General features: G+C 39.5%; 2 protein-coding genes across 3 annotated transcripts in view; both read left to right on the forward strand.

Moving 5' to 3' along the window:
- The window catches only part of prrg2 (proline rich Gla (G-carboxyglutamic acid) 2), a 32,805-nt gene extending 10,845 nt beyond the window's left edge, over positions 1 to 21,960 (forward strand). For both annotated transcript variants that reach the window (XM_078161419.1, XM_078161420.1), the window contains exons 6-7: positions 16,192 to 16,335; positions 21,560 to 21,960. In XM_078161419.1, the coding sequence (XP_078017545.1) occupies positions 16,192 to 16,335; positions 21,560 to 21,602 (187 nt within the window). In that variant the 3' untranslated portion in view covers positions 21,603 to 21,960. The remainder of the gene's footprint in view (positions 1 to 16,191; positions 16,336 to 21,559) is intronic.
- Positions 21,961 to 22,270: 310 nt separating this feature from the next.
- prr12b (proline rich 12b) overlaps positions 22,271 to 24,003 on the forward strand; it is a 104,356-nt gene continuing 102,623 nt past the window's right edge. Inside the window, exon 1 of the mRNA XM_078161418.1 lies at positions 22,271 to 22,764. Coding sequence (XP_078017544.1) covers positions 22,682 to 22,764 — 83 coding nt within the window. The 5' untranslated portion in view covers positions 22,271 to 22,681. The remainder of the gene's footprint in view (positions 22,765 to 24,003) is intronic.

Raw genomic sequence — 24,003 nt, forward strand, 5'->3', positions numbered from 1 at the left:
TGGTCACAAGTTGATCCAACCACCTTTGTATGTGACTCAACTGACTGTGTACCCCATTACAGTACAATACGTCAGTGCTGGAGTTTGTAAAGAGGTGGTGTTAGTGTAGTGGTTAATGTGTTGGTTTCTTGTATCTTTTTCCCTTCGCGGAGTGAGTTCAAATCTCCGCCAAGACGTGTTTTAATATGTTGAGCTTAAAAAACAGGCTGAATGTAACGCATATAGATTCAACCACACTCCAAAGGAGTGGAAATGCTACTTGCTTTCTTCCTGTTGTCAGCAAATCACATCCTTACAACACGCAAGTGGGTAACGTTAATCGTACATCACTCTATAACGCTTTGCAGGAGTTAATGGACTTTCATACCACATAGCCTACAGCCTAGTGTTTGTCATATTTGTACGCTTTTGATCGCCTTAATGCTACAACATAAATAGATAATTTATCTTAGAGATAAATCTATTATACAGCTGCTGCTTTATTGCTTAATTTAAAATAAAGTATGTCCACGTGAGTATATGACTATTGGCTTTATCGACCTGTAGCACAACAATAAACGTTAGGTTTATGAATTGAGTGTGTTTAAACTGCTGGTTTTTGTATTGGAAAGCAGTGAGTTTGTAAAATGTTCCTCAGTGCATGGACAGTGTGGTCACAAGTTGATCTGGCTACCTCCTGATTTGAAGACACAGCTGGCTGTATGTTGTCAGATTTTTATTGTATCTGTCTATAAAGTGATGTTGTCATAGTGGCGCACCTTGTTTATTGTGCACCTGTAGTTTGTTTCTTCATAATGAAGCGGGTTCGAATCCCGTGAAAATATTCTTTTTTACATTTCACAGGGCTGAACGGTTCTTTAATATGGCACGTTTCTTTAGGTAGGCACCAGAGACGAAACTGTGTAGGCCTATTTAGAAAATTTATTCGAGATAGGAGTTAGATTCCTACAGGAAATGCAACTTGGCCTCTTCCTGTTTTCAACATTCCGTCATAACAAGTGTGATTCAAACCGCGACTGTGTGTCGGTCCGTGACTGGGTTCCTCCAACAAACTCCACAGTCGACTCAGGTATGTTCTGTTTTGACACTGTAATGAAACATTGAAGACAGAGGTATTCGCGAGGACAGCTACGTGTTCTCTTCCTGGTTGAAAACAGCTGTTATCACTACAACAACCACAGACGCATTCGGCTGAAGGTCGCCAGTTAACAGGGTCGCGAGTAAATCCGAAACACCGGTGTGCTACCATGTTTGTTTATCCCTCTAGCTCTGCTTTCCAAAGCGCAGCCGAAATATATCTTGCCAGCTCTAGATAAAGCCCAGCTGGATACTAACGTTACTCCAGGTGGAGGTGTCTCATCCTCGGTCACATCCAGACCTTGAAAATAAGGCTGCAACCTCTCCCATTCCTTGCAACAGAGGCATTCCTCTTCTGTGGGCACTGGGGAACAGCATTCACAGGTACACCACCAATCTCCAGAGCTAAAGCCTTGTGGCAGCCATTCCTCCTCTCTCGTCCTCTAACGTTACCTGTTGCGCCTCGCTCTCTCCTCCTCCATTCAGGCGACCGTCTGGTTCTGCCTTCCAGCTGTTGCTGCTTGTTCAGGCACGCTATGAGATCGCTGCTTGTTCTCGCGATATTTCAGCCGCACTTTGGAAAGCAGAGCTACATTGTAAACAAACATGGCAGCACACCGGTAAAGTAAGACAACACGTTTACATGTCATTTTCTATATGTTCTCTGACATTTATCCTAACGATATGAGGCGGTCTTTGTGGAAAAAAAGCTTGTTTAGTGGACTGACTTTGCACTTGAAGGGATGCCCGTTCTCTTACGTTTTAACAGGTCTGATGCTTCGGCTGTATCTAGGCTAATGGCTAACATGCTAACTATTATCTGTATGTCACTAGTCACTTGAACCAAATTTAGGACGATAACAGACGGGTTGAAATAAACCGAAATTTCCCTTTAAGCAAGGACCTTATTTCAGACATATAACCAAAAACCCATTGACTTCAAAATGCTAACTCATTTCTTGATTTTAGGGCTCATTCCTGCACCACTCTTTTGTTTTATATTGTACTGTATTCTTTTTCATTCATTCAACCTTTATTTAATCTCGAGAAATCATTGAGGGACCGCTCTCATTTACAATGATGTTGAAAGTATAGCTAGAACAGAATAAATATGATAACAAAACAAAGCAAGAGCAAATATATATACAGGCATATACATTTACACATAAACATACATAGACACCACATACAATCACATGTATGTACTCATACACACAAATATACACACATACATACACACATATACAAATACAAATGAGAGGATCACACACATGGCTCAGACAATCAAACAACAGAACAGTTAAAAACAGTTACATTCAAGAGTGAAGTAGTTTGTAATCATGGTTTTAAACTGGCCTATAGATACAAGTGCATCACGTTGAAGCGTTTGCTGTAAGGTGTTCCAAGTATGTGCAGCACAAAAACTAAAGTTATTGTTCCCAAGCTCAGTATTTGCACAGGGGACTTCAAGTGTCAGTCAATCACTTGAGCAAGTGGAATAATGACTGTTGGATCAGTTTAGTAAGGAGGAGATTGTATGACGCTAAGTTTTCATTAAGGGCTTTGTAGATGAATAGAAACCAATGTCTGTTACGTCTAACTGTTAAAGATGTCCACCCGACCTTTTGGTATAGAATGCAATGATGTGTAGAATAACTGTCACCGGTAATAAATCTCAGGGCGGAGTGATAAACCGAATCAAGGGTTTAAGAGTGGAGGCAGAGGCGTGTCTATACATGATGTCACCATAATCCAGAATAGACATGAAGACAGCCTCAATTATTCGCTTCCTACTGAACTTGGGAAAACTAACTATATTTCTGTACAAATATCCAGTTATTTGTCGTAACTTCCTGACAAGTGTGTTTATGTGAAATTTAAAAGTGACTTTTTGATCCAACCAGATACCAAGGTATTTATACTGTGATACCCTTTCAATACTGTTACCATTTAGAGTAGCAATGTGTAAACCATTATCAGCAGTATCAACAACATCTCTGGCTCTGGAGAACAGCATGTATTTGGTTTTGTTTGCATTCAATACTATAGTTTTAAATTACACAGTGCATTTTGCAAGTTGTCAAAGGCTTGTTGTAAGATTCGGGTGGCTGAGTGTGCGGTGTTAGAAAAACAATACAGAGCTGTATCATCTGCGTACAGATGGGCATCACAATTTGTTATGGAGGATGTGATGTTGTTAATATAAATAATGAAGAGGACAGGACCTAAAATTGAACCTTGTGGTACCCCCTTTAACAGGGGTAAAAATGTAGAACAGTCATTTCCCAAAATCACACGCTGCTGCCTGTGACAATGGTAGTCCTGAAACCATTTACAGGAATTACAATCAAAACCAATATCATGTAGTCTCTGTAGGAGCAGAGCATGCTCAACAGTATCAAATGCTTTGGATAGATCAACAAAAAGTGCAGCACAGTATTTACCTTTATCGACAGCAGTTATGATATAATTTATAACTAAAGTGGTAGCAGTGACAGTACTGTGTTCTGCTCTGAAACCAGATTGATGTGGGTTTAACACAGAATTACTTGGGAGGAATGATTTGAGCTGATTATTAACTAAAGATTCTAGGACTTTAGCAAGACAGCAGAGTTTGGAAATGGGCAGAAAGTTGTTGAGATCATTTTTATCACCACCCTTACGGAGTGGGACTAGATGTGCAGATTTCCAGACCTGAGGGATAACTCCAGTAGAAATGGAGAGATTAAACAGATGTGTAATTTGATTAATAATAATAGGGGCAGAGAGCTTTAAGAAATAAGGGTCTAAATTATCCCCCCCAGTTGCTTTCCTGCAATCAATAGTTTGAAACACTTCCTTAACAACAGACGAAGTGACAGTCTGAAGGGTGAACTGAGAGGTACGATATGAGGGGAGCACATGATCCCGAGGGTTATTATTAACACTTACTGCATCTGCAAATAATAGCAAAATTCCATACCGTTATACACATTTTTGTGTATCACATATGAATACAAATATAAATATTATTAGAATATATTGTTCCAATTTTTTTCTTTCTTTTCTCCAACTTTAATCTTGATCATAAAAACTAATTCCATCATCATTTTCAGGATTTTAACCCATTAAATGCCAGTTTTTTCAAAATGCCAGTGTCATTTTTATAAGGAAAAAAAAAAACACAATAAGTGAATTAGAAATAAAATACTAAATGCAAAGTGGATTTTTTTGGGAGGGTTTTTCACAGTCTGGTATATGTCAATAATTAACAACAACTTCGATTCGGATGCATTTTTATATTTTTTTGCAGTGGCAGATTTTTAAATGAATCCCTTTGTGGTACCATTATACACATTTTTGTGTATCACATATGAATACAAATATAAATATTATTAGAATATATTTTTCCAATTTTGTTTTTCTTTCTTTTTTCCAACCTTAATCTTGATCATAAAAACCAATTCCATCATCATTTTCAGGATTTTAAACCATTAAATGCCAGTTTTTTCAAAATGCCAGTGTCATTTTTATAAGAAAAAAACACAATAAGTGAATTAGAAATAAAATACTAAATGCAAAGTGGATTTTTGGGGGAGGGTTTATCACAGTCTGGTATATGTCAATAATTAACAACAACTTCGATCCAGATGCATTTTTATTTTTTTGTGCAGTGTCAGATTTTTAAATGAATCCCTTTGTGGTACCATTACACACATTTTTGTGTATCACATATGACTACAAATAGAAACATTATTAGAATACATTTTTCCAATTTTTTTTCTTTCTTTATTCCAGCTTTAATCTTGATCATAAAAACCAATTCCATCATAATTTTCAGGATTTTAACCCATTAAATGCCAGTTTTTTAAAAATGCTAGTGTCATTTGTGTGTGTGTGTGTGTGTGTGTGTGTGTGTGTGTGTGTGTGTGTGTGTGAGTGACTGAATGAGTACAGTTCAGCCAGAAGGCGTGCATGCCCCACAGATGATTGTGGTGTGGTCTTGCAAGCGATTTTGCCGTCGCAGAGGATCTTGAGAGCCACCTTGGGTTGGAGGTGAGTTGGCAGATAGACTGCCCTCATGTGTGAACAACCCTTCGAGCCAGTCGCCCTGTTGTCTGAGACTGGGACTGGATATCTGGCATGCTAGAAAACTGGAGCGGTGTGACACGACTGACAAAGAGCATCAGCCAATGAGAGGCGGGATACGTCCCACGTCAGCACGCAGGAGGACGGAATAAATGTAAGGAGGACAAGCTGTCAAGCAACAACAACAATAACGGCGTCCACAGGAGCACGTAGTGCACGTTGTGTTTGGACCCAGGCTCTGTAGGCAGATCTAATTCATTTATTTTTACTTCCACGCAATTTAAATAACCCACCTGTAGCCAGATAGCGCAGTGTCATGGACAGACGTTCTCTAGGGGATATGGCAAGCCTAAATCTGGTGTCTTTCCTTGCGATGTACGGCTCTACCAGCCCCAGCAAGAAATCAAAGTCCTCCGCTGTCATCTGTAGCATTTCCCAAAAACCCTTTCGATCATTCAGCTATGACAGGTACAATAATCTGGGTCAGAATACAGACTATATAGACAGTACAATGAAAGCTAACAGACTATCGTCACAGTAGCAATCGAGTTTCATTCATAGAACTCACCTCCAACTCTCTGCAGAGTTGACAACCCGTGCAGTCCGCGTGCATTCCTTCACCCAGATCATTTTCTTCTTTTCCTGTTTCTTCTCAACGCAGATCAGGGCACAAATGACCTGCAGAGCTCCAAGCTGTCGGACATCCATGTTGACAAGTTGGGCCGGAGAACCTCATAATATCCTGTTTTGGTCACGCATGACAAAATATAGTTTGGTGACGTCATTGCGTTATCTGGGGCTCTGTCGGTGAGGGCTCAGTAGTGAAATCTTGTGGTGTGCACACACTAATCGTAACGTCGTGGCCGAGACTCCAGATGACAGAAACACACGTCGCCAGGTATGAACACTGAAAAGATCTCCACGACTCAAGATTGGTCGCCCAGTCGTGTAACGTGAACAAGGCTTAAATTATCTGCGTGTCATTTTGCCAGGTCACAGGAAAGAAATGACAGGCTTCCCAAGCTACACATACTCTGTAAATCTACGAATGTAAACAAACTACTTTTCCCGCACTGCTGCGTGTTTGATCCATGACGTTTTTTCTAACTTGAGTGACTGCCGCTACAACTTTGATGCGCAAAATTTTGAGTACTTGAATGTGTGTGTGTGTGTGTGTGTGTGTGTGCACGCGTGGGAGAGAGAGAGAGATGTGAGAATCTTTGATGTTTGATGTTTACAGTCCTGATTGTGGGAATAACTATAATGCATATTTTGGATGGTTCTACGCTCTAACATATCAATGGTGCCAACTAGTGGTATTTTTAGGTATTTTTTTCAGATTTCCTTCCTCCCAGGCTTATTGGTCTGGCAAGCAAGACTACATTGCACAGCAAAAAAATCAAAATAAAAATCACTTTTTTCATGTATTTTTTTAAGGGATAAAAAAATGGTGGTTTCAATGAATGGACACAAAAATGTGTAAATGGTACACAAAGTGATGGCTGTGATTATACACTGCGTTATTGATCTTTTATAATAACTGAAGTGAAATTAAAAAATTGACCAAAAAATACAAAGCCTTTCAAAGTATCAGCTCATATGCATGAACACAGTCAAAATTATGTGTGAAAATCAATGCAAAAACACAAAAATGTGTATGCAGGTACAGTAAGTGTTAAGAGAGTAACCTGAGTAAACCATGTCAAACTGATTTCGAGCAGCAACAAAGTGTGTGTTGAAGGCAGATCTCTGATGGATCATTTATGAAACAGTCATTAAATGTAACAGAAGAAGGAATGGATGTAGAGGATTTGTTTTTGTTCATATTTACTGCTTTCCAAAATTTTGATGGATCTGCAAAGGAATTGGAGATTAATTCTATGTGATAATTAGCTTTTGCTTTTCTCAAGGAGAATGTGCATTTATTTCTGAGTTGTCTAAAAGTTAGCCAATGTGCTGCTTCACCAGTACGCCTTGCTAGAGTCCAGGCTTTGTCCCTTTTCTTAAACATAATTGATAATTCTGTGGAAAACCAGGGACCACTAACTTTCTGGAATATACCTGAAACTCTACTGACAGCTCGACAGACGACTATCTGCAGCCTTGTAAAACTTAATTGGAAACGATGCCACCTAAAAGTTGTAAAACAGGTCAGCAAACATCCACAGGGATGCGAAATGATGCAGCTAATGTAGAGGCTAACTCCTCCATGTATGATGCTAGCAGCATGGATAACGCAAGCGAGGGGATAGCGGGAGTTGGCATGCCCACGAACAGTGACATCCTGAGTGAGATTCGTTCTTTAAAGCAGGACATCACCAAACAATCTGCAGATGTGATGGAAGCAATTAACGGGATCAAGGTAGATATTGAATCCCATGCCAGGAGAATTGAAGAAACAGAGGGGAGAATTTCACAAGCGGAGGATGACGTAACAACTCTCCAGCAGAAGGCTGAATGCCTGGAAGAAACGATCGAGATGTTGAGCAACAAAGTTCAGGACCAAGAAGACCGGGCAAGACGTTCTAATGTGAGGCTGGTTGGACTCCCTGACAAAACTGAGGGTACGGACATGTGCGCCTTCCTGGAAGAGTGGCTTCCTAAGACTTTGGGCGACACTCTCACTCAAGCACCTGTTATTGAGAGAGCCCATCGTGTCGGCCACGTAAACCCAAGGAGGGCTGCATGAAGACCCTGAGAGCAGCCAGGAGGTTGGGAGAAGTGCGACACGAAAATCACCGTCTCGTTTTTTTCCCTGACTTGTCATCCGAGACCTGCCAGCGTCAGCGGCAATTTGACGGAGTCAAGGCCCGGTTTACAGCCATGGATATATGCTACGGGATGCTCTACCCTGCCCACTTGGTGATTACACATGAGAGCAAACGTCTGATCTTCAAAACGGTTCCTGAAGCAGAGGAATACCTACGAGGGATGCAGTCGCCGGCGCGGGGGTCCCCCTGTCCTGAGAGCTGAGGGAGATGGCAAGCGCTGGATCTTCATGTCAGTCCTGATTCGGATACTAAAAACCATCCAGGAATGATGCATTCTCAACGCTGGTACAAGTGACCCTTGTCTTCAGAGCTGAAGACATAATAAGTCATTCGATTTTTCTTTTCCCCCCCGGTCTCCTACATTTTTTTTCTTTTTCTTTTCATACCCCTTTATCCACCGCGCTTCATCTTGCACGTACATAAAGGTATGTTGATCATTAACATGTTTAATAGAGTTACTTTTGTGTCATTAACAGAAGCACTATTTTGTTTTTATTTTTATTTTACAAATAGACTGATAGATGCCTCCAAATTTAATTTTATTTCATTATCTCACGGAGTTATTAACGATGTAAAGAGAACGCATGTTGCTATGGGGTGCCATTTGTAAAGTGGCTCACGCTGAAAATAACATTAACATTTTGCCACATTTAGCTTCAAACAATGTTTAAAAAAGTGTTGTGAATTTTTTAACGTCACCTTTTACCACATTTACAGCAATATTTGTTAACTTAGAAATATATTAAATAGTTAAATCTAAATATTAAATGTGGCACCTAAATGTTAAATGCTAAATCTAAATCTAAATATTAAATCTAAATCTAAATCTAAATGTTAAATCTAAATGTTAAATCTAAATGCTAAATATAAATATAAATCTAAATGTTAAATCTAAATATTAAATCTAAATCTAAATGCTAAATCTAAATCTAAATGCTAAATCTAAATCTAAATGTTAAATGTTAAATCTAAATGTTCTGGGTGAAACTAAATATTTAGCTAATATGCAAATTCACACTGCCGGTCACCGGAAGTACCAAAATAAAAGCTTGAGATGGTCAGACTGTGTTTATAGAATCAAATAACGAATTAAAACCAATTTATTGGGGGAAATGGACACTTGAACATACATTAGTGTGATAATAACTACCTAAAATAACAAGAAACATGTTTGGAGAAATTTTATTTGATGTGTACTTTGAGTTGTTAGTGTCTCTTCGGAGGGAATCGCCTTGTTGTTTACAAATACTCCCGGGTAGAAAACCAGCAGAGTTTAGCTACATATATATATGAATATCTCACATTTTTCACGTCACTATATCACCGTTTAGACTAATCTGGTGTTTGTAAAGTATATAAACACAATGATTGAACAAACATTACTATCACATTCTGAAATTAATAACATGGTTATCGTAGATTAGTAGGGCTAACCGTTAGCTGTTAGCCCCGTTAGCGGTGTCTGTAATGACTCATTAACTCTAAACGGTCCGTGAAAAAAATATTTTTTTCCAGCAGATGTCTTAGTTACAACATGATTGAGCTAACTGGAGTAGTTTCATGTCGTATCTGACAACGGGAGGCTTTTAACAGATGACGTCCTGACGTTAGCTTTGCTGCTGCTGCTGCTGCAGCCACTGATGCTTTCTAGACATCGTGATTACCCAAAACTGAATAAATACCACACATGGCAACACAAAACTACTTTGCTAGCTCAATCATGTTGTAACTAAGACATCCGCTGGAAAAAATATTTTTTTCACGGACTGTTTAAGAGTTAATGAGTCATTACAGACACCGCTAACGGGGCTAACAGCTAACAGTTGTTAGCTTAGCTTAGGTTGTTAGTCCCTCCGAAGGGACACTAACAACTCAAAGTACACGTCAAATAAAATTTCTCCAAACATGTTTCTTGTTATTTTAGGTAGCTATTATCACGCTAATGTATGTTCAAGTGTTCATTTCCCCCGATAAGTTGGTTTTAATTCGTTACTTGATTCTATAAACACAGTCTGACCATCTCGAGCTTTTATTTTGGTACTTCCGGTGACCGGCAGTATGAATTTGCATATTAGCTAAATATTTAGTTTAACCCAGAACATTTAGATTTAACATTTAGATTTAAATTTAATATTTAGATTTAACATTTAGATTTATCATTTAGATTTAACATTTAGATTTAATATTTAGATTTAGATTTAGCATTTAGATTTAACATTTAAATTTAGATTTAGCATTTAGATTTAGATTTAGATTTAACATTTAGATTTAGATTTAATATTTAGATTTAACATTTAACATTTAGGTGCCACATTTAATATTTAGATTTAACTATTTAATATATTTCTAAGTTAACAAATATTGCTGTAAATGTGGTAAAAGGTGACGTTAAAAAATTCACAACACTTTTTTAAACATTGTTTGAAGCTAAATGTGGCAAAATGTTGATGTTATTTTCAGCGTGAGCCACTTTACAAATGGCACCCCATATGTTGCTGACTCCAGTGAAGTTTCTGTTTGTATTTGAAGAGGGGAAGGGAGACTGCTATGTATATAGCCTGCATACATCTTTTTATATGTATATTCTTATAGATATATGCATATATATTTTTCTCTTTATTGGGGGCTTTTTCCTTCCTTTATTCTGTGTGTGCATGGGTGAGTGTGTGAGTGCGTGCGTGTGTGCTCAAGTGTTACTGTAATACGTGGGGAATGAGTGTACAACTTCACCCCTTAACATATTCTTCGTTATGTTACTGCTGAATCGAGTGTGTGGTTATTTGTCTTCAATTTAGTGGGCCTGTTATATTATGGGTCAGTGTTCACATCACGTTGTTCCTTCTGGAGAGGATCAAACGTTCTGTATAACCGGAGTTCACCTTAACTGTGGGTTTTTTTTTTACATATGCTTCGTTTGGGGAAGTGCATGGTGTTCTCATGTTTAAGGTTATCTCGGCTTATTATGTGAATATTATGTCTTTTTTTCTTTTTCTTCACTGCTTTGTAGTTCACAAAAAGGGAAAGATGGAAGGAAATTGATCAAAGTGATCAGAATGTTCATAGTCACCTCATAAATTAAAAACTACAAATCTCATGGCTAACAGAATAGATTTGAAGATTTCCAGGTGGAATATGAGAGGTCTTAACAAATTAGTTAAGCTGAAACAGGTATTGAGTAGAATTAAGCAAATGAAATCCAATATAATTTTCACTCACCTAACTAAAAAAGACATGGGTAGGATCCAAAAAAGATGGCCAGGTTAGATTCATGCTGCTTGCTTCAATTCCCATTCCAGAGGTGTGATGATACCGATCCATAAATCAGTTCCCTTTCGTTTGAAAAGCAAATTCATAGATCTGGCAGGAAGGTATATCATACTCAATGGGACCATAAATTCTATTCTAATCAGCTTAATAAGTATATATGCACCAAACAAAGATGACCCAGCCTTTTATCAAAATCTATTTCTATCCTTATCATCATATCCAGGTCATTACATAATTGGCGGTGATTTCAATTGTGTTTTGGATCCGACAATGGATCGCTTGACAGGTATTGATGTATCTCATCAACAGACACGGAAAATTATCAAGAAATTTATGGCTGAACTAAATCTTATAGATACTTGGAGGTGTCTTAACCATGATAAAACAGAGTACTCATGCTTCTCGAGCACATACAAAACATACTCGAGGATAGATTATCTACTGATCTCGAACACGCTACTATCAAAAATTGAGAAGTGCTGGTATGATGGCATATTACTTTCGGACCATGCCCCAATCTCAGTGACTATACAACTACCTAGGGTATTCTCCTCTCCACCCAGATTTCGTTTTCAATTTAAATGGCTCCAGTACCCTGACTTTGTGAAATTTCTCGACCAGAAAATAGATGAATATTTCTCCATAAATACTAATCAAACCAGTGCATCAATAAAATGGGAAGCTTTTAAAGCATTTTTAAGAGGTGAAATAATAAGCTACACTAAATATAAATCCAAAAAATATCATGAGCAACTGAATACCATTGAACAGAAAGTAAAGGAATTAGAAACACAACATTAGACAACACTATAGTGAACTAACTACGAGCAAGATAGCCTCAAATCTATTGTGGTTAAAACGGTCATATTATGATCAGGGAGAAAAGGTGGGAAAGTTATTGGCATGGAGGATAAAAAAGTTACAAACAAAGAGAGCTATCAATATGATAACATCTGAAGATGGAAAACAGTTAAATGATCCAGATGAAATAAATACATCCGTTGCAAATTGTTATAAAAATCTCTATAAATCTGAGTGCCCACATGGATTAGATGACCAAAACAGATTTTTGGATAGGCTTAATTTTCCAACCATAAGAGGCAAAACTAAATCTTGAAAAAAAATGATCCATTTAGGAGTTATTACGAGCTTTGATGGGCATGAACAGTGGGCGGGCCCCTGGACCTGATGGTCTACCTATAGAGATATATAAGAAATTCTCAGCCAAGCTGCTCCCACATCTTCTGGAGGTGTTTAACGAATCCTATGAAAAAGGAATTCTACCTCCAACATTGAGAGCTTCAACGATTTCCCTGTTGTTAAAGCCGATCAAGTCGCCCTCAGAAAGAACATCTTATCGTCCCATATCCCTAATGTCGTGTGACACCAAAATTCTATGTAAAGCTCTGGCAAAAAGAATAGAAACTCTTCTTCCAAGTATAATCAATAATGACCAAAATAGTTTTGTCCTAAATACAAGCCTTTCACAACACCCGCAGGCTTTTGAATATTCTATTTGCAAAACAAAATACTAAAGGGCATGCAATCCTGTCATTAGATGCCGAAAAGGCATTTGATGGGATTGAATGGGGTTATCTTTTCGACATTTTGAAACGATTTCGATTCGGAGAAAAATACTTAGAATGGATAAGATTACTATATACAGAACCGATGGCAGAAATTTTAACTAATAATCAGTACTCGACACCCTTTAGATTATGTAGATCCACACGGCAAGGTTGTCCCATGTCTCCATTATTATTTGTACTTGCCATCGAACCTTTAGCTATGGCTATACGGCAATCAGCTGAAATTACAGGGATTACAATTGGGAGAAGGGAACATCGTTTAGCTCTTTTTGCGGATGACATTGTTTTATTTTTAACAAGCCTAGACACCTCACTTGTAGCAGTAAACCAAATTCTATTTGAATTTGGAATCTTCGGATATAAAAGTAACAACTCTAAAAGTGCTTTATTAATGCTGAATAAAGAGGAGAGGGAACAACCACTGATTCAAGATCAATTTGCCAAAGCTACAGAGGGGTTTACTTATTTGGGAATTAAAATAACTCCAGAGATTGATAACATTTTGTCTGCCAATTATGACCCGCTGGTTAAAGGGGTAGAGGACATGCTTGAAAGATGGAGTTCATTTACGATTTCCATGATTGGACGAATTAATATCATAAAGATCTCAATATTACCCAAGTTCCTGTATCTTTTTCAATCAATCCCTCTTCCTCTTCCAGCCTCTTTCTTTCCTCCTAGATTGCGTCTTTTCCTCCTTTACCTACCATCTGACAGGGGAGGGCTTAGACTGCCCAATATGAAGCTTTACTGACTGGGCTGCTCAACTTCGGGCTGCCATGTTCTATTTTCTGAACGGAGATGTTCCAGTCTGGGTGGAGATGGAGAATAGTTTAACAGAACTTCCACTTTGTTCTTATATGTATTCAGCACAAAGGAAAACGTTCTGGAAGCAAACACGCAACCCTTTTCTAAGAAACACCATATCTATTTGGTATGAAGCCCACACCTTTTTGAATGAAAACGTTAAACTATCATGCTTCACTCCTATCTGGGGAAATGATAGTTTTAAACCTGGGAGGCAAGATGCAGGTTTCAAACAGTGGATAGATTTGGGGATAAGTAAAATTAAGGATTTATTTATTGATCACACTCTAATGTCATTTCAATAGCTGGTGGATAAGTATAACCTTCCCAGGAAACATTTCTTTAAATACTTACAAATGAGAAGCTTCATACACGCTCAAAGTAAAACTTATGTGAAACCGCCATTATCACTAATTGAGCAATTTACAGTTAACCATTTACAGGACAGGGGTCAATTATCAAAGCTATATAACATGCTTTTAGATGGTTCAAGGGAAAACTCACATTCTTATTTATCCTCTTGGAGGAATGATCTACAGCTAGATATATCCACAGAGGAATGGGAGAAAGCCTGTCTTTTGGCCCAAACCCAGAGTATTAACACAAGAGGCAGATTATTACAATACAAATGGCTCTTTGGAACCTACATTACTCCCGTTAAACTAAATAACTTCAATCCCAACATTCCAGACAATTGTTTTAAGTGTAACATAGAAAGAGGCACTTTGTTTCATTGAATATGGGAATGTCAGAAGCTCCAGACATTTTGGAAAGATACCCTTTGCCTGATTTCAAGATTAACAGAATGTATAATTCCTGTTGAACCTAAACTATGTCTATTTCATATATATATCCTAAGAACTTTGTGGCTAATGCAAAGAAAAGAAAGCTCATTGATTTTTGTTTGTTACAAATCAAGAGAGTAATAGCCTTAAAGTGGAAAGATGTTCAGAGTCCTGATCCCACTCAGTGGTTTAAAGAGGTGTCTTCACATCTAGCTTTATAAAAATTAACATACATTCTAAAAGGTAAAGCTGAAGAATTTAATGTCATGTGGACACCCTTTTTGCATTTTATGGACAATCTGCCCAATGATTCCCGTGAACAAAGATCAGATGACAGTTAATTGTTGTTTATTTTCAGTGCCTTTTTTCTTTTACACTATACCTAAGAGTACAACAATTTGACTCTGCTGCTCTTATATGGGAAATGGGATAATTGTACTTCCACCTGTATTTTATCTTTTTCTTTCTCTTTATTTTCCTCTTCTCTTTAGTGCTCTGGATCTGTTCTCTGCAGTTGTGAAACTACCCTTCAAATTTTACCAACTAAAAAGTTAAGGTTTCATCCATTACTTATTTAGACACTTTTTTTGATTTATTTTATCCCTTCATTTACATAATGTGACTGCTTATGAGACACAGATATTGTTGGTTTTCTTTACCTTTCCTATGTAAGTCTTCAAAGTTAGGAGAAACGGGTTTCATGTCAGCTGATATGCTTGGGAAACATGTAATCCTAACTTTAACATATGATTAGTGCACGAACAAACTATGAATCTGCAGATATGTATGTGGGGATGTTGTTATGAGTGTTTTGTATGTTTGTCATTTAAAATGAGAAAATCAATAAACAGATTTTGAAAAAAAAAATCATCTATGCAACCTATTCAACATTCTGTAGTCATACATTCATGAATTCATTCAATGTCTTTATGTGCATCGCAAAATAAAAATTCTTTAACTCTGTAAAGAATGCCTGGCTACAGGTAAAAAGATAAACTTAATTACTGGTGATCATTTCAGCTCACAACATAAACATTTTAACAATGTTAATGAACCTCAGACAGAAACATTGAGTCAAACTCAATCCCAACAGTGATCAGAACCTCCACTGGCTTCCTGTCCCACAACACATCCAATGCAAAGTCCTTCTTCTCACTTATAAAGTCCTCCATATCCAGGCCCCCTCCTACCTCACTGACCTGCTCCACCGCCACACGCCCATCCCGCAGCCTCTGCTCCTCTGATGCCAGCCTCCTGACTCCACCACTCAGGACCCAGCACTGAACCTGGGGTGACAGAGCCTGCTCCATAGCTGCCCCCTCCCTCTGGAACTCACTCCCCAAACACATTCGAGACTGCACTGACCTCTCCCACTTCAAATCACTATTCAAAACACATCTTTTCAAAGCGTCTTTTAATATGCGAATGATGTTGTGTGTATTTTATTGTAGTCTATTTTGTGATAGTTTTTAACCAATGTAAAGCATCTTTGAGTACCTTGAAAAGCGCTCTACAACTAAAATGTATTATTACTATCTGGGTGATAGCAGTGTAATAATAGCCCACACAACAAATGCTTTTCTGACCTGTAGTCCTGTGAGTCTTACAAATCCTGATCCTGACATTTTCTCTAGCACCATCATCTGTGTAAATCTCGACTCAAACACAACATGATCTATAAAAATAGGATATCAAACATATTTGCCAGCAGAGGTACTGAGGCACAATCATGCCTGCTTTAGCCCTGACTGGTTTTACAGTAACTTAACTGGCTTGTCTAACTCCACTGAGTTTGGTTTCTGTGTGCTGTGCTGTGTGCTGGTCCAGGGTTCCAGCGAGGATGCCAGTAGACGGACGTCCAGCCCCAGAGATGGTGCCCCTGTCTGGTATCATTGCCCCAGGTCTACCCAGCTACAATGAGGCTCTGAACCACAGTGGGCAACACGATGCCCCGCCACCACCTTATTCAGGGTAAGTAGGTGCTACAGTTTGCACAGGCACATTACATGGATCCAGGCTAGTGTCTGATGCTCCAAGAGCCAACCAAATTAAAGGGGAACTTCACCCATTTTCAAAATGCATACATGTTATTCCTACAGTCTAAGGCAGTCCAAAAATTTTAGTGAACATGAACAACTCTCTTCCAAATCCAAAAACTAGACCACTAAAAGTTTTATGTCTGATGTCATAGGGTATAAAGTCTGAAGTTGCTCTATAGACAATGAATGGTGAAAGATGTTCTAGCTGACACTGGCCCTTATGTATGAAATGAATGTATGACAGAAAATTGTGCATACGGCCTTTTCCATGCAAGCATTTTTCAACATGGAAGTGAGCGGAGACTAAAATCAAATCGTCGTCGAATCAGGTCTCAGCTCATGTATGCAATTTTGAGTCAGTGGAACTGCACTTGCAGCAGTAAATCTGGCTGAGTTGGAGAATTTTTGTTAGACCATAATCTAAGTATTTGCAGACACATACTATTCACTTAAATATATATAAATTCACCACATCGGCACACGTTCTCTATCACAGCTCCCAACTGATTGACTCCAGGCTAAACGCAGGCTGAACACAACAGGTGCTCAGCTCATATATATCTGAAACTTTTTTTGTATTTAAATACTGACCAACCATGAATGTGTAGATCAAGTATCATTAAAACACCATAACTAAATAATAATAAATTAAAAAAAAAACTGCAACAGTGTAATTATTTAAATACTGGTAGCCTTGGTGGACGCAGGTGGGGCGTCTGTCAGTACGTTTACATGCACAGTTAAATCGAGCTTTAGTTACAGCTCGGCTAGCCCATTTAATTGGACCACCCAATACATTAGCATGGGAGGGGAATCCTTTCATTGACCAAAGTATGTCTGACTCCACTACTATAGGTGGCGATATGCCCCCTTTCAGCTTCTTAGTATTGACCTATTATGTCACAGACCAAACATTACACAAACAAGTTAGCTACGGTTAGCTAGGAGCAAACTGGTACCATGTTGGACAACTTTACAGCTTTGTACATTTTGTCTGTCCAAAAATGTAAGGCTCTGGATGTAGATTTCTTCATGTTGTATGCATTTAATGCTATTCAACTTTTGGGTCAAAGCCCAGGGCGGAAACTGTGGAGCATGTGCAGAACACCTTGGCCAGTTTGGGTCCCATTGACTGTATACGTGCAGGAGTAATTTGACTCCCAACCCCATTATCTGGGTGTGTTAGTCTGACTCTCCATTTAGTACGATATCAGAGTAACATGTTTACATGCATATTAAAAGTCTGGCTTTAGTTGGACTAACACAATAATTCCATTTTCTCTAATATCATGAAAATGTGCTGTCTCCTCTGCCACCTGTTATGCACGAAATGGAAGCAGACCCACCACGTGCGGCCATGCGCTCCTCAGTCTGGGTCAGTTATAAGCTTTTATATGAATAGGCTATTAGAATAATATCAATAACATAAATATTATTATTTATATATGTAGGCTTTAGGTCTCTACATATTGTGAATGTGCATATTAAATATTCCAACCTCAGCTGAGATTTGATTGTCCACTGCAATGCTGTTGACCACAGCATTGATTTCTTTCCATACTGTGTTTTTCTGACTTTCTTTCCAGGCTGTAAAATAAAACCAGCTGGTTAATTTGGACCTGTGATGTCAGCGTTTTAATTTCCAGCTCAGAGAAGTTACTCCTCTTGCCTTTCCGTGTTGTTAACCTTTGGGGTGAGGCCTCTGAATCCAGAATATACGGGGTTGGGATATTTAAATGATAATTGTTTTCAGCTGCCACATTTATCAACGGCCGATCATTCCTGCGCTGTGATCAGCAAAATAAGAACCTTTCATGAATCATGTGCAAACCCTGTTATAGATGATTTCTGCCCTTGAATCTGCAATGGCTTGTACATTAGATTGATAAAAGAGGGCCACTGAGAGCACCCAAGGAATTGCTCTGAGTATATGGGCACATTGGGCACACTACAATAGAGTAATGCTCATTTGGTTATAAAAAAGAGAACAAACATTCTGTGAGTCCCATTCATTGTCTATGAAGCAGCTCCAGACCCCATGACATCACAAGTTTTAGACTTCCTTCTCTGTTTTCTGGCTTTGAGAGAGAGTAGCTCTTGTTCACTAATACTAATTGAAATTTCCAAGGCCATGAAAGAAACAAATTGGAATTCTTAATTTTGGTGGTGTTCCCCTTTGAGATTTTAAAATCAATTTGGTTTTAAATACTAAGTAACCCTGCAGAACAGGGACAGTTGACCTAGCAAACCACCTGGATCAGGATGCAAACATATGAACAACTTCTTTTGTTGCTTAGTTGAACAGGATGTTATGGAAGCAATTGAACAGCCTTTCACAATGTTGCAAAACTGAAATAAAGGTAAGAGGTTGACTCAGAGTAGCAAAGCCAGAAAACCATTTAAAAAAGGCAGGGCCAAGGTAATTCAGGATACCAAAATTAGTTAAACGACCACTTAAGTAAGCTAAAAAGCAGTTGCATAAAAAACAAAATTATGACCAGAAAACTTTTCTTAACTCCTCCTCTTGATAAACAGTACTTATTAACAGTACTTGCCCAGCCAGTATTTTCTGTTTTCATGTGTCTGTTGTATTCTGTGGTTTTTGAGATGCATTTTCTGTTTCATATATTATCTAACCCTCTACAGGGCTCCCACATATTTTCATGGACAGAATTTCCCATGATTTTTCAAGGATCCATAATAAAATTTCCATGGCCATCCAAAACGTATTCCACTAACAAAACAGTATAGTGCCCTTTAATTACTTTATAATTAAATATTAAAAAATTAGGCAGCGGGACTTCCGGTTTGCTGATGGAGTAGTTAGACGCATGGTAAAATCACGCTCCCAGGTTAATCGCAACTCACCCACCAAAAAACTCGACAACTTGACTGTTATTAGTAAAAGGGGTAGATGAATGGGAAAAGAAACACTAAAGAAAAAAAAAATGCTGAGACCTCAAGATAAAAATGCCTTGGTGGCGAAAGCTGGCAACACCAAAGCAAATCTATCTAGCACCCATAGTGTAGCCGCTGAAGGCCACGGGAGCCCCGGAACGAGCGTTAACCCTGAAGATGTAATTAAGGCGATAAAGGAGCTAAAAACTGATCTCAAGGGGGACAATGAACACCTAAGACAAGAAATGAACAACTTGAGACAAGAAATCAACGGCAAACTCAACAATCTTGCCACGGAGATGCAAAGTCTGACTGACTGAGTTGGAGAAGCGGAGACCCGTGCGGAGCAGGTGGAGGGGTGGGTGGCGGAGGTGACCGAAGCACTCTGCACCTGCCTGGAGCAGCAAAGAGTCCTGCAGCAGAAACTAACTGAGCTTGAGTTGTGGTCCAGAAGAAACAATATATGCATCTTTGGAGTGGCAGAGGGAGAGGAAGGAAACTTGGTACCACAGTTTGTTGAGAAACTCCTGAGAAGTGAGTTGTCACCACCACAGGACTTGAATCTGAAAATACAGCGGGCTCATCATTCCCTGGCAAGCAAACCCTGACCCGAAGCCCCTCTCAGGCCTATTATTATAAACTTCCAGGAGTTCACAACCAAGGAGACAGTACTGAGAGAAGCTTGGAAAAAGGGAAAGATCCAGCTTGGCACCAAAACTCTCTATTTTGACCATGATTATGCGACCGATATAGTGAAGAAGCGCAGAGAATATAATGGGGTAAAGAGAGCTTTTTCAAACAAAACAAAATATAGACATATACAAATGAAATCCTGCTTAATCATCACCTATGGTCTTCTACTCGTGTGGTGGTGACTCTGTTTGCAGAGCTCCTGCCCTTTAACTGTATTTTGATGTTTTTGTGAGCTCGGACCGCTTCCGGGCGGAGATTTCCCCAGCCAATGAGAGAGCGCAGGTGCCGTGCCCGAGCGTGTCTGAGCGTGTCCGAGCGTGCACCAGCGAGAGCCTTGCCTGAACCTCTTTCGTGAAGCCTTCTTCCGTACCTCTGGGCTCCGTACACCCGGGAGAGTTGAGCCTGATAGGAGGGGCCAAATTTGAATGTGTGTTTACAAACAGCAACTGGAAAATCCTCCAGTCACTACCTTTAAAGGAAAAGGGGATTCGTCAGAAGTCCTATTATGTGGTCCTCTTTTGTTATACTAATTCCTTTCAGCTCTTCATTTTGTCTGATAGCTTGAGCCAAAGGTTCTATGAATATTGCAAAAAGGGAGGGGCTAAGGCATACACGACCAATTATGGGTTGTGTTCCCAGCTGACATGATAAAAATAAGTTAATACATAAGATTGTAAAGAGAGAGTATTGCCCCTGCCTATATTATATTTTTTTCTTTTTCTTTTATTATTGTTGTTTGATTGTTTTCTGTTCAGTGTTAAACTGAAAAATGAACAAATACAAAGTAAAAAAATAAAAAAATAAACAGCAACCTTTTCTGCCTCTAAGAGCTGGTTATACTCATATTCACTTCAAATACTTCAAACTGCAGGCACAGTCAATACATTGTCCTTCAAACAATAATTTTCCAAGCACTTGTGTCAGTCTGGCTTTGGCTTTCAACATTACTGACAGAAGATTACCATGAAGGATAGGGTTGCAAGGGGATGAAATTTTCACGGCACGACAACAGTCTCAGAAAATATCATGGTTTCACAGAATTATAAGTCAAAATGACCCCTAAAGAAATTATAACAGAAGAGTTATTTTTGGCTAAACACACATTTTATTACCATATTTGAAACTTGAAACAATTTTTATTAGAAGTATGTGTAAAAAGTCTTTCTTTTGAAAATAACTAAAATAAAGTTGAGATTTTCTGTCCAGTTGCATTTTTTTTCCAATATTGTAGATGAGCAAATTTACACAGTATGATAACTGTCAATTTTAATATCACTTTATACTGGTATGTTGCAACCCTAATGGAAGATTACTGTAACAATAAATGCCATTACACACAACAAAATTCCATGACTTTTCCAAAACTTTAAGTATTTTTTAGGATTTCAATTCTAGTTTCCCAGGCCTGGAAAATGACATCCATGACTTTCCCAGGTTTTCCATGACTGAGGGAAATCTGTTTCTAGGAAGAAAAAACCCAAAACAAAACCGACTGTTTGGCCGTCACGGACCATGCTGCTGTGTATAAGGATACTCACAAAGATTCTTCCTCTCTTTGACCACAGGGGTGCGCCATCAGAACCCGCTGATCCTGGAGACAACGAATGAGAGGGCTGGCAGAGCCTCTTCATTATGCTTAATGGGCACTGGTGGTTCGAGTGAACTTTGGAATATTCCATGTTTTTTCATATACTGTATTTATAAGTGAAGTTAGGACACAACCCCACAATGGACACCACTGATCTGCATATCGGCTGGCCAGTTGTCTGTCCACTACACGTGATGCTTTAAAGTGGGTAAAGCTGAGGGTGTGGTTCATTTCTGTGGTTGCACTGTACACCAAACTGTTGTGCTTGTAAGGTATTTTTGAGCAGAGCAACAAAAGGCACTAAATTCATGGAAATATTGATTCTTCAAGAAACCCAACTATGTTTTATATAATAAATTACACAACAGTTACAAATGACTCCAGTCATTTTCTGCATCCCTTCTAACTTGTCATGCCAGTGAAGAGACGTGTACACAACTGAAGTCTTGAGGATGTCAGCACATCTTCTTTTACATGTTGCAACTTGTGTGTTTGTTGTGTATCACAGCAGGTTACAGTAGAAAATAGGCCTACAGCTGGAGACAGAGACAGAGCTTCTTTCACCAGACTCAATATCAACTGTCTTCCACAATGCTACACTACACTGTTGTGCATGACAAATTGTGTGCGTGTGAGAGAGAGAGTGTGTGTATTGGAGAGAGTGAGGGAGGGAAGGAGAGAATGAACGCCAGCCCAGTCATTCTCCTTAAAAATGGCGTCTTGTGAACAAAATGACCGAATGTAGCTGTGCTGTGGTGTGTGTGAGCAGCAGCGGAGCAGCTGTCGGCGCTGGATCTGTGTGAATATAGCCTCGCTTATTAAACTGCTACAGAACGTGGAGCATCTGTTCTACGACCCATCAGCTTAACACAGGAGACAATAGACAGTGAAATATATGGGGAGAGGAGAGGAGGGAGGAGGTGCTCCTGGCTGCTGTGACCCCCCCCCCCACCACCTCGCTCCCTCTCCTTCCTCCATTCCTACCAGCCTACAGGCTCGTCAAGCGGAGAAATAAACAGAAGCGAGCGCAGAGAGGAGAAGACATTCCTCCCTCCCCTCCCCCTCACTATCTGTCCATCTTCATCCAGTCCTTTCTTTCATGGAGAGGAATTATCCCGCTGCAGGCTTCGGAGATCTAGGGGCTGGGACGGGATGGAGTTACGACAGATCGGCCAAAGCAAGGTAAGCTTCGGTGACCAAAGCATGGGCACCCATATGCTCCTCTGGGTGCATCAGTGGGCTCTAACAATGCCATGGGCATAGCGCTGGCTGCGTCCCTGCATTCAGCCGGGTTGCATGGTGGTGCTACATAACTACCAGTCTCAGGTACAGCCAGCCGTATTGTCATTTGGGGAGGGGGGGGGGGGGGGGGGGGGGGTATGGGGGCTGTCTCCAAAATGCATGGAATGCAATGGAAGGTTAGTGATACGGGGACAGAGGAGAGGGGAGAAACGTAGGGGGATGGGTTGCTGGAAGCCGAGTCTGTTATTTAAAAAAATGAAAGATCACATCTAGGTCCCAGCACTGCATTGTCTCCGTTGCAGCTTTGTCTTGCTTTTGACTTAACAAATGCATGACAGGGACACGCACAGGTTGGTTAGCAAGGTTGATTGGTACTGTACTAATTGGCTATAGCTTACCAATCAAAGCACTCTGATGGTGATAGCTGCCGCCTGCCATCTAGCAAAAGGAAACAAGCCCTGCATTCCTGTATTCCGTAAAATAGGAAACACTTGTGTGCGAATGAAATTATGTGCCGAATACACAGGAATCTGTTTTATCTAGTGATATTACATGAACGCTTCCAGCCAAAGATGGACTAACTGAAACCAAAATATCACTGTAGGTGATTATGGTAACGGCAGCTGCATGAATTTATTCATAAAATGTGGCAATATGGCTGAACTTGTTGGGCTTTCACAGCCAGGGTGACATTCTCAGTTATTAGTAAACACTACTTTACAATAATGTCACGTGACAAACGTGCCCTGACTGTCACCGAATTAAACCTCAGCTACCACTAATTACAACAAAGGTTTGTAACGTAAAGCTGGTACTAACATTTACCGTTGTTAGTAACAGCATGTAGCTTTTGGCCCAGTTAGGCTAACGTTACATTTGTAGTTACCTTCCATATTATCCAGTAGGCTAACTGAAAATGAATGCATCTGTGCAGCATGCATCTGCAGCCTTGTGCTCCCATCAAATTGGCTTCTCCGTGTGTTGCTATACAACAAACGTTAGCAAACAGGCTAATTAGGTATCCACAAAGACAGGTGACGCTGCGAGGAAACGCCAACATTCTGGCCGGCTGGTTCGGTGTGTTTAACAAGCTATTGTTAGTAAATGTCAAACGAGGTGGGGGTTTCCTGAGAAGGCAGTGTTTTGTGTTGGAATGAGGCGCCGCATCGGGCCATGCTA

This window comes from Epinephelus lanceolatus, chromosome 18, assembly GCF_041903045.1.
Source record: "Epinephelus lanceolatus isolate andai-2023 chromosome 18, ASM4190304v1, whole genome shotgun sequence".
Classification (NCBI taxonomy): Eukaryota; Metazoa; Chordata; class Actinopteri; order Perciformes; family Serranidae; genus Epinephelus; species Epinephelus lanceolatus.